The sequence below is a fragment of the Temnothorax curvispinosus genome, unplaced genomic scaffold, assembly GCF_003070985.1.
Source record: "Temnothorax curvispinosus isolate PA1 unplaced genomic scaffold, ASM307098v1 QBEX01016800.1, whole genome shotgun sequence".
Taxonomy (NCBI): Eukaryota; Metazoa; Arthropoda; class Insecta; order Hymenoptera; family Formicidae; genus Temnothorax; species Temnothorax curvispinosus.
Window position 1 is genome coordinate 489787 of NW_020226580.1, and position 12183 is coordinate 501969.

Below are 12183 nucleotides of genomic sequence, written 5' to 3' on the forward strand. Positions count from 1 at the left end.
CGGGATCTCGATCGCGACGCGATCGCGCGTACAAATCGCGAAAACACCGACCTAAAAGCGCGCGTTCGAGCGCGCGAATGCTTCTACCACGAATTGAAACGAGTGCATTTACTCGTAAAGAAAGCAAAGGTAATTTCTTCAAGTATTTTTAAGAGCTCTTGAATTAAGTCAAACGTCGAAGATCATTTGAACATTTTGTGAGAAAGACCTAAAACTGTTTTCTTTGTAGCGTCTAAGTTCTTTTTTATCTCCTACATAATTTCATATGAATGATATGATATTACAAGTGTACAACACTTTGTTCTCTCTTATTTAGTCTTTAATGATATTAATTAAGATAACAAATATTGAAGAAATACCGAGAGAAATATTCAATCAAATAACACAAAGAGTCTATTCAATATCATATTCGTCAAAGAATTTGCTGTCGATAGAGAAAAGATGCGGACAGCTCGTACATAGAATAAGGAAATAGATCGCGTTATTTAATCTGAATGTCAGGAAAAGCGAATGCGGTGGATATCGACAGGGAATCAATTCTGTATGTACAATTCAATCAAGACCAATCGTTTCTGGCCTGCGGTATTATAGGCAAGAGATTGTCGGACTCATTTTTCCTCCTCTGACATTTCACCTAACTCGCAAAAGTATGATCGCTTCGTTATCTCCGCGTATGAATCGCGACCATTCCCGTTTCGTGCTGATCTTAATTTCATTTACGGCGGAACGCCCGAAACGCGAAGTTGCGCTTCGCCGCGCAGCGGAAATAAATTGGTGCTGTGCAATTACATTACATCCACTAATTTGTTTTGGTCTTTTGCAATGTGACAGAAGACTGGCACTCTCGGCTCGGCGCTGCAAAATACGTAATACGCCAAGTTGAGGAAGAAAGGCGGAAGCGAAGCAACAGCCATTTTCATTACCAGCTTCCCGTGCTTGTTAACATTTTACGAGGCGCAACTCAACTCTAAATATTTAAGCGCGCTCATCGAAATGTTGGAGCGTTTTGTCGGAGACACATCTAATAATAAAGTGACATATACTTTAAAAATTCAATAAAGTAGCAACATCCTCCATTTTTCTCTCTTGCAGCCATTTTTAGAATATAAATTGCCAGTATTTTTTATCTTAAAAAAAAAAAGGTAAATTGACATAAAAATTCGCGCATATATCAATTCTTGAACATCGTCAATTGGTAATGTGGCAGACAAACGCAAGTAAAAAAGGAACGAACTGCAGCAGACGCGTTCGACGCCGTGCGCGTGGCTTGCAGACAAAAATATTGGTTCGCTGGTAGTGAGTTATACGACGGTAAGGTATTATTCCGCGGTAAGGTATGGCGCAACGGCGAAATCTGGTTCCGTTATCTATGCGCCATATCCGTGAATTCCACCATGAAAATAACAGTCCGAAGAAATAACGTATTCACAGGGGCGAGACTACGCGCTCGCACGCCGGCGTGGTTTTCCATCGTTTCGATACTCTCCGCGTTTTCGTTGAGTGAAGACGAGGGATGCGACGAATAATGCGAACAGCGGGAAACGCGGCGACGAAAAAGAAACGTGGCGACTCATACATATGCAAGAAGTTCCGGGGGTTTAAAATGCAGCCTGAAAACCGCGTCCGCGATCGAGCGGAACGGCAAGAAACGAATAATTACATATTATAATCGTATATCGAGCACGTTCGATTTTCCAACTATTTAAATGCTGGCTTCAAAATAAACGAACCATGTTGTTATTTCTGAATGTGACTAAATTATAAATTTATAATCTAATAGAAATTTAAAACTTGCTATGTTTAAAATACCATAAAAGCGTGAAAAATTCGCGTTCATAAACATGACATACTCCGATTATTTTAAAAAAGTAATAACTACATCAATCATTAATTATAACATCATATATATATATCTATATATCATATATCAAAGAAAGTTAAATTAGTTTATAAACATAGAATACGTTAATAAAATATAAACGTATTTTAATAGCAAAGGTACTTAAAAAGTAATTTACTGCAAATTGGTAAAATAACATAATATAACATAATATATTAAGATTAAAGGATTTTTATAACATGTGTTTAAGGGTGGGTATACACTTAGAAAACGAACGCCGAACGAACAGCGAATCGTGCATTTGTATACCATGTGTGCTTAGCACGAATAAGATACAAATGCACGATTCGCTGTTCGTTCGCTTAAGTGTATACCCACCATAATATATACTGATCCCGTTCTGAAGACGACATCATGTCCATGAAAAACAGGCCAGGCGAAGATAAGAATAACGGCGGAAATGAACGAGGAAAGGTGGATAGGGTCGAGGAAATAGATGTTATACGCAAGAATACAATCCGACTATTAATATCCGCAAATTATAAATAATGTCCGGTACCGCTACCACAAATCAACGTTTGCGGTAATACCATCGGGGTTTTCGACTCGTTGGAGGATTAAGCGCTTTGCCGAGAGACGCCCGACTTGCTGCCAGTGGGAAGACGATAAAGGGTGGGTAGGGTAAGGGCGAAGGAGAACTTCACGCGCGATCGAAAACCGAAGCCCACGGGGGTGGATCTGTGCATTAAGCTCCATTGAAAGAAAGGTAATGTTTCGTGGGAATGTTTCATCGAATCGATGCAGGCCGTGCAGGCGATACCGATATCGCCTCACTAACCGCTCTCGCCGTAACGGTACACGGCTGCAGGAACAAAAAATATTTATTTCCGATAAAGTTCCAGCCATTAGATGGCACCCGAGAACGTCCTAGTCGCACGCGTTTCGGAAAGTCTCCTATACCGATCGTAATTTCGTTCGCAAGATCGAATTTTACGGTCTCGCGATCGAGTAATAATAACCCGCTACGATAGTACAGGATACCTTTGAAATATTTTCCCAGTCATAATCACGTGCCATTATTTTACAATATGATATCGATTTTAGATACTTTAAAAGGACAATATCTATAAATGATGCTTCTAACTCATAGCCGAAATTAATTAAACAAATCGTGCAATTATATTCCATCAATTATCAATTGTGCAATTATATTCCATCCCAAAATACGACCCTATATAAAACGGCTGTGCCAAAACTGATAAACCAGTTTTTAATACTCTTTCTTTAATGAAAGAAATATAACGATATTTTATGATTTATGTACATCATATTTATTTATGCCGCATTTGATAAAATCCTTGTAATTACGTTTGCACGTAAAACATATTACTGAATCGAATTGCTACATATTTATATGACAAATTTCCTGTAAATAAATACAGATAAGAATGGATGGAGCGATAAAAGTGGTAGCCTGCTTGAAGAAAATTAGAGATCGAGATCGCGAAGATTTTCCGGAGTGGAACTCGATAGATCGTCCGGCCGGGAGGTAACATGAGTGATTTCTGCAATTACGCTTGGACGACCTTCGAGAAGTCTTTCGAAAGTACCAGTAAGTCTGGAGGACTCGGCCTCGAACGCAGAGAGAAAATAGGACGGAGCTGGGGATGTTCGAGCGATGCCGCAGCCCGATAACGTACGTCTCTCCGCCGTGGGTCTTGTCTCGTTGTCTTCTTGGGGCCGAGACACGCCGTCGTCGCCACACGCTAAGAGCAACTATGGTACGAGAGGGTAGCTCGTCAAACAGATTGAAATCAAAAGAGAGAGAAAGAAGAATGGAAAGGGGGAGGATGAGGGAGCGGACTTCTATTTTCTCTCCCCGCAGAGTCCGCGCAGGGAGTACCGCAGCCAAATCTGAAATGAAAATCTGCGGCGGGCCCGCGGGATAATTCGGCGGAACGAAAGGCGAGGGGGAAACGCGGGCAAGAACGCCGACAAGCTGATTAAAAAGTCGTCTCGCGAACCCCGGGATATGAATATAATCTCCGACAAATATTTAAGTTGCCAGCGTTGCGCCGCGGCGGAGGTCGCCGTTGTTGACTGCGCGCGTTACCCGATAACGAAGTGACCCTACCCGGCGTGGCTATCTCGCCGGAAATAATGCCACTTCGCGAATTAACCCGTTCAAAAGCGCCGACTCGCGCTTTCCCATGATTATCTCCCGCGGTACGTTACGACGAATCAAAGGGAACAGAAGTTTCTGTGTCCGCAAAGGTAAAACGCGTAGTCTGTAAAACGAATCCGAATTTCGAAGTAATTTGGACAGTCAAATATTCGGGCGCGATAGTGCAATTCTATTCTGAAAATCAAATATTCGAACACTTCGATGCGGAAACCCAGTAATTATTCAAAACATCTGTATTATGCGATTATTGGATTATTTACAATCCAATATTGAGATAACGAGATTACAATTTGAACGCAATGATCCAAATCAACGTTCCTCGTATTGCGAAAATAACGTTAGGAATTTACTTTACCTAATGATGAACAAAAAAGATCTGAATTTCAATATTTTATAAATTCTTACATCTTAACGCAGACTTTCACGCGCGATAGTTGGGGATTGGAGATCCGAAACGCAGTTAATCGTAAAAATGTAGAGACACGAATTCATATCGATATTTATTGCTTCGGTTTTCTGCTGTGACAACAAAAGATCGTGTATCACCTTCCGCGGTTGAGGCCGAAAAATATTTTTGCCGTTATCAGATAAAACTCAAGCGACAAAAAAATACGAGAGAAAGGAGGGCTTTAGCCAGCTCGCGAATCTGCCGGGTAAGCGCTTTTCCCCCGACACCCCGCCGAAGCAGAGAGCCGCGGCGGAGTTCTCGGTTATGTAGAAACATTTTATATAATCCCGTGCCGCATCGGTGAAGAAAATCTCTAAAAATACCACCGCGTTTCCTAAGACTTGTATTCTTATTCTGGCTGATCGAAAACGTCAGCGATTTCGTCCATCGCCGCCTTTGTCATTCACTGACTTTCAAAAAAATCGTTCTATAAATCTGTGATTTCTATCGTATAATATCGGAGAAAAACAGAGATGTAAACCGTAGGCTTGTAAAATATTATGTCAAACATATATTCCTAAAAAAATATTTATCATTGCACTGTACATTATATATATTTTTTGTTGTTTGATGTTAATCAAATCCGTATTAATAAAAAAAAATAAAGAAAAAATATTTTACATAACTATATATTATCAACAGTATTTAAATTCTACCTTTTGTATCTTCCTAACAATTAGATCGTTAAGATATACATAAAATCCTTTTTATAAAATTCATTTAATAATATACAATTGTATGAGATATATATTTCAATCGAAATGACTACACATTTTAAAAAGCCTGAACTAAATTCCATTTCTAAAGGAGTGGAAATTATGTACGTAATTCCCATCAATATATCCTAATCGCGAATATTGCGGTCCTTTAACTTCTACACGCGAATATATCCAGGGACCTGCATTATTTAATTATTTGCACTATTCCACTGCATTAATTAATCAACCTTAGCTTTTACTTGCCAAAACCGCTCCGTCTTAGTAGTCGCGACTTCCTAATTGAGCCCTACAAAGGATGTTGTACATCACAAACAGCTCGACTTGCTGAGCTCTCGAGCTACGTATCTCAAATGCAAATCGAAATCGAACGGCCAGAGAAGCAAATAAACAGACAGCTATGTTTACGCTAGCGTTGTTAACTCATTAGATAATCCTTCCTATGAAAGCGAATCTGAAATCTGAAGAATGTTCCTCGCGAGAATAGCACCTTGCAAATGATCGTAGCAACAGTTAAGATAAATATTACAGTTAAGATACTTATTAAGATAAAAAATTTATGAATGTCATTTATCTGTAACAATTACGTCTGTTTGGTAACGGCTGTTAAAATTAGTAACATCTCGGTAGAAGAAAAAGGCGCGGTTTATTATATAATTATTCTGCACCGTTTGAAGATAATGTAATACAGCAGGAGATTAACATTTTTGGTGTCCACCACTAATTACAGTCGCCGGTCGTAATGAGGGAACGCACGCGCGAGCGGCGATTAGGCGCGCGGCTAATCCACGCGCTGGACGATCGCCGTCGGCCTGCCGGAGCGTCGCGACGCGGCTCGACGGCGCGCACAGACGGCCGTGCGATATTGCGCTAAACCGAGCAATTACCGGCCGTAATCCCGGTAATAGAATTCCAATATGCGTGCCAATTGGACCGAGTCCTCCCCGCGAGTGCGGGCGTGCAGGCGCGAACCGGCAGGCCGAACCTGCACGCCCCGACGAAAACCGTGACACGGTTCGCCCATTAGCCACGGCCCTCGATTATCCGTAGGTTGTTTGGGTGTACACACGTGCAGCACACGCGTCTACTACGTTTACGCATATCGCGCATATGCGCGCAATGAGGGAGTGAGCCGCGATAAGGGGGCCCGGAAAGGACACGCGGCCCGGGATGTATCCCTCGGTCCGCCGATCTTTCGGATCGCACGTTCGACATATGATGTGGTCACGGTCACTGTTAGCACAATTTCCAAGTCTGCTGACCTGCCGCTCGACGTGATTACTGCACGCGTATCGAGTGCGATCCGCATAGCGCAGATATATAATAGAGCAGCGGAGGGAAGGTATATCTATCTAGAATCTAGAATTTCGGCCGGTGTACAGAGCGAGTATTGAAATCGGTACAATTTCGGGCGAGTTCATTCTCGATGTAGACGCGGAATTCGATGCTGTACAACGTAGATAGGTATATGTAAAAATGTAATCATGCGTCAGTCGTCGGGTTTCATTACGTGTCTGTGTGCCCGTAACGCCGGACTCGCGAAAATTACACCGCTCGCTATCCATGAAATATATACTGTCTCTATTTAAATACGCGTTTTCTGCACACTGGATATCATTGTCAATCAAGAAGATAACTTGCAAAAAATGCTTTTAAAGATAGCATAAATTGATAAATATGTAAAAACATTGAGAATGCAATAGGATTTTTTAAAATAAAACCATCAAATTCATAGTATATACCTATACATAAATTTCAAGTATTATTCTGTTTAAACCTGATCTATTTTTTAAGACAAAATTTTATACAAACCCGCATCATATCATTTACATGAAAAAAAAAACCGCTTTTGAGATACTTTCCGTGCATTCATGTTCTAGCATTGCATAAAACTACTTACATAGTTCTAAAACTGGGAAAGCATAGCGAACAGGAATGTGGAGAGTGGAGAGGAGATATCAACTCGACGGGGGAAAACAACTATTGTGAGCTTCTCGCGCGTAAGGAAGTGAAAAAAGGTGGATGTTACTGCGTCATCGACAGTCGTGTCGAACCTCCGCATTGTGCTGCGAGTGTGGACTTTCCGCTTTTGCGCGTTTATTCGCAATTCGTTGCGGGAATGAACGGCGAACGTAGAATTTCACTCTGAATATACAGAAACAGAACCAATATTACAAACTGCGTTGCTCGACGATGCGCTCGCACATTGTGCAATCACACGAAACACTAAAATGTACTAGTCCTTCACTTATCCGATGAAATTCAGACCGATCCCTACGGCATTCCAACGCCAAAAAATGCTTCAATTCATGTAGTCATTGCACATATGGAATTACACGTGAATCAGAATTATTAGAGATCAATGCTGGTTTTCTCAAGTCATTACATAAGTAACGGATAATAAACGTGAAAGAGGAGCTTTATCTTTTCTCGCCACGAACAGAAAAAGAAGTTCTTTCAAAATGTCACTCTTTTTTCGTGTTTCGTTACATTCCTCGAACTTTTCCCGTTTTTCACGAAATCCCTGGATGACCCTCTAACGTCCCTGAGACAAGTAAATTGCTAATATGGTAAAATACCTTGTACGAGAAGCTCAAGTACTTAGTGTGTTTATCTTATCACTACAAAAACACATCGCGTCTTCCAAGTAAACGAGTACGAAACAAAGGACTAAGAGTCGACGATCAACGTACGTGTGGGTAAGGATCGAGGATTCCACGAGAGGATATACGAGGGGAACTCGGGCAAGAGGATCCTTTGCCGTTAATTGGACCAGGTCCGATGATGTCGCCGTGCGAATTGTCGGCCACGAAATTACCCCGATATCTTCTCGCGTCGTCATTTAAAGCCCGAGCGGTACAATCGGATGTCGCTATATGGATTTTCTTTTCCTCGTGCCTCGCCGACGACCCCGAAGGGAGTCCAATTACCCAGACGATGAGACCGACCGACGAGTTTTCGTCGGGACGAAAATCGCAACGAGAGGACGAAATAAGACGCGAAGAATAATAAAACGTAACGCCCTCGAGGCGGTTCTCTTTTCCTTCCCGCTTTCTCCTCGCAATAGCACAGCTCGCGAGCGTTGCACGTCTGACGTAAATTATCGATGTTATTGGAGCGCGAGATAAATTTAACCCCGATTCATTGCGCGATTACATTTAATTGCCTCCAATTAAATCGCCGTTCCAATTAAAATCGACGCGAGCGCAGAGGGTTCATTACGATTTATTGGACCAATGGTAGCGATCCTTTTCTCTGTCCTTTATCTCGTACACTCTTGTGTCACGAATTTTCAAAGAATTGAACAAAAGAAATCAATATTCTTCCTTGGGCATTTTAGAAATTTTTGCGATACACTCTTAGAAAAGTTGTTATTACTTGTTAAGCTGTTACTACATATTACTTTATTTCATTTTTTTTTATTTAAACGTTTGCATAGAAAAATTAACACATTCTAACAGATTTTAGGAAACAATTTCAATTTGAAAACAATTATCATAATTAAGATATTTTTAACATTTGCTCGATCAGAGAAAACGATAATATTATCATGTCAATATTTAAAATAATGTCAATATTTAAAGTGAACTAATTTAATATTGCATTTTTTAGAACACCACATTATCTCACTAAAAGGTCACTACCGTCCCTACAGTAAAAAGCTAACACATTTTTATTTTATACGAAAATACAAAAGTACACGTGTTTATCATAAATATGTATTTAAACATTTAAAGGATCCAGAAACAGATTTCTTACGAAATGTTCCATAAAATGGATGCGCAGACATGGAAGCATTCATTGACTAGTCGGCGGCGAGCCACCACTGTCGTACTGATTCTTATTTCTCAATAAATAACCGGCTAGGAAATTTATGGGGTCGGCAGGCCTTTCTTTGGCCAGACAGGACAAAGCTTGCAGCAATATCGGCACTACTGTCTGGTCTAAATATTGTCTGGTTGGAAGAGATTGTACTTCGACACGAGGTTTCTTTGCTGGTATGCCGGAGAGATCGCCATCCTTATCCATCCCTATTACTTTCTGCAACCAAAAGAAATACAGAGTTTATACATTAGTATAAATAATACTATAGTCTAATAATATTAGTATAAGTAATACTGGGCCAACAATAGTCCCAAAAGCACCTAACCTTATAACTAAAGACCTACAGTATTGTCTGTGTATATATCCTTTACAAACTGTACACATGATTCTTAAATTAGAAACGCATGCTCTACAATGCTTTGCAAGAGTGTTATTGTTTCAGCGCAAGGATTGTTATCAGCTGGCGAAAGCGAACATCAGGTGATAAATGGGTGCGTTCAGCCGATATTCCGCTAGCCTAGCAATCGTGAGCAGTCGCTCGTTTTCGCTCGTTTCCTCTCCTTTTAATCCATTGGGTCAAAGGAGAGGAAACGAGCGAAAACGAGCGACTGCTCACGATTGCTAGGCTAGCAGAGTATCGGCTGAACGCACCCTTGACAATGAGGACGCTCTGTGCAACCGCGCTAGCCAGTCCCTAACCTAACTTTTGCACCGTAAACGCGTAGAGTTTCGAACGTATCGCGTTTGTTGTCGCGACAGATACGCTTAGCGACGACTTCAATGAAATATCACCGATTGTGCGAACCAGCAATTGCAACGGTCTGTAGGTTATGTGCTCACTTACATGGGTTGTCTCGGATACGGCATTGGCAACGGGTTGAGCCGGCGTTGACGCTTCCGTCCGTTCCTCGGTCGCGTTTTCTGTCATCAAATCAAAAAAGAAACAAACAGTGAACGACCGTTATTATTAAAGCGTGAATTCGAACGCTGGGCCTGGCCGAGACCGATGACCGGACCGGCCCATGGTTACGCGGAAATAGAAAATAAGTAGACACGTACCACCGCCAGACGCCATGGTGTAAACAATCGTCACTGCCGACTGACGTCGAACTATCGCGCCGGGATAACGTCGCCGACGTTGTGCCGGTAAAGCGCGCCGTCGACAAAGTAGCGTTGACAAGGTTTGAGGGAACAACTGAATAAAGACTCAATGGGGCCATAGAATAATAATAATTAAATTTTTGTGATATATTTAATTTTATATAATTTATTTCATTTCTTCGTAAGAGAAACAATCTGTTTCTCGATCCTTTAAATACATATTCATGAGAATAAGCGCATGTGTACTTTCATATTTTCGTATAAAATATAAATGTGTTAGCGTTTTACTATAAGGATAGTAATGACCTTTATTTAGTGAGATAATTGTACGGTGTTCCAAGAAATGCATGCAATATAATATTAAATTAGTACACTTCAAATATTGACATTATTTTAAATAAATAAATATATATCCATATATTTAATAAGTTGCATCTGTCACCTCAATAAAGAATTTTATCACTCACCGAACCTGTTTCGCAGCAGCGGAGTTGTAACTGCATCGTAGCTACGTTGATTCTGTAACATACAAATATAAAATTCATATTAAAACAGTGTTTCTTTCAAAACATAGTTCTTATGCACATCAAACTTTTCATTCATTATTCAATTAGATAATAATTTAAATAATTATCAATTTTCCGAAAAAATCACAAGAATAACATTAATATAAAATTTTAAATTAGTTTTTTCTTCTATTATTTCTAAATTACAGTAAAATAAAACGACTAAAGAATAAACAGGAAAAAAAATTATTTTTACACACAAAAAATGATATTTACCGCAAAGTTGTTCCGCTGATGCCCGATACCTCTCCCAGGCCTCCGTCTTCCTCTCAGGTTGTTCTCTCTGGCTGTCAGGTTGGATTCCCTCGATGCGACGATGCAACTTTCCACGTCGTTATTTTCTGAAACATAAATAAACGATTCGATTAAATAATTTTTACGCGCATCGAATTTTTTATTTATTATTCAATTAAATATTCATTTATTTATTATTAAATATGATTGCTCGTGCGATGTATCTTTGACCGAACATGTAACTGTGAAATACGTATTTTTTACAAAATATCAATCCCCGAGAGCTGAATCTGTATTACGCGATAGATACCGTTAAATAAATTAAATGCGAAGTGAATACATGTTATACTTACCAATTAAATAAGTTGCGACGCGCCACTCGCTCCGGAGTCGATCCGTCCCGTCCTGTGTCCGCCGCGTTCTGAAAACGAGAGGAGAACGTAATCAAGACGGCGAGGGTGCGTTGGCGTCGGCGTCGGCGTCGGCGTCGGCGTCATCTCCCACGCGGTCAATTTTACGCGTCAAGATAAACGCGACGGCACTACACGACCCGTTCTCAATTTCGCGGTTATGTATTTTTCGTACTTTCAAGTAGCACATACGTATACGCTTGCCCGGCTTGCCTTTTAGTACGATTGACACGATTGTCATTTTGTATTCTAGCCGCTATATAGCGAATAGGCGTATTAATAATATTCTTGATAGAAATCCGCGACATTCGCGACATCCGAAAATATACAGTCGTACTTTCGTGATTGCCCGTGCGATGTATCTTTGACCGAACATGTACTGTGAAATACGTATTTTTTACAAAATATCAATCCCCGAGCGCTGAATCTGTATTACGCGATAGATACCGCTAAATAAATTAAATGCGAAGTGAATACATGTTAAACTTACCAATTATATAAGTTGCGACGCGCCACTCGCTCCGGAGTCGATCCGTCCCGTTCCGTGTCCGCCGCGTTCTGAAAACGAGAGGAGAACGTAATCAAGATGGCGAAGGCGCGGGCGCTTCGTTCCTTCGTTTCCCGCGCGGTCAACTTCACGCGACAAGATCGACGCGGCATCACTGCGCGTCCCTTTCTCAAGTTGGCGGTTATGCATTTTCCGTACCTTGAGTAGCAAATACTGCACGCTCGCCTTTTAGTATGATTGTCATTTTGTATTCTAGCGAACAGGCGTACTAATATTCTTAATAGATATCCGCGATATCGCGATATTCGAAAATACAGTTACTTTCGCGATTGCTCGTGCGATGCATTTTC

The 12183-nt window shown here is 40.8% G+C and overlaps 1 protein-coding gene across 2 annotated transcripts; it reads right to left on the reverse strand.

Moving 5' to 3' along the window:
* Window positions 1-8618: 8618 nt before the first annotated feature.
* LOC112466996 (protein dpy-30 homolog) lies at window positions 8619-11331 on the reverse strand. 2 transcript variants are annotated; one of them, XM_025035398.1, is made up of 6 exons: window positions 11269-11331; window positions 10898-11022; window positions 10583-10634; window positions 10074-10220; window positions 9859-9935; window positions 8622-9230 (listed from the first exon to the last, which is right to left on the reverse strand). In XM_025035398.1, exons 4-6 carry the CDS (start codon window positions 10087-10089, stop codon window positions 8988-8990), a joined length of 336 nt encoding a protein of 111 aa, XP_024891166.1. In that variant the 5' UTR covers window positions 10090-10220; window positions 10583-10634; window positions 10898-11022; window positions 11269-11331; the 3' UTR covers window positions 8622-8987. The 2 variants fall into 2 exon arrangements, with proteins under 2 accessions (XP_024891165.1, XP_024891166.1); XM_025035397.1 differs by lacking the exon at window positions 11269-11331 and having other exon boundaries at window positions 8619-9230; window positions 10074-10209; window positions 10898-10990.
* Window positions 11332-12183: the final 852 nt, after the last annotated feature.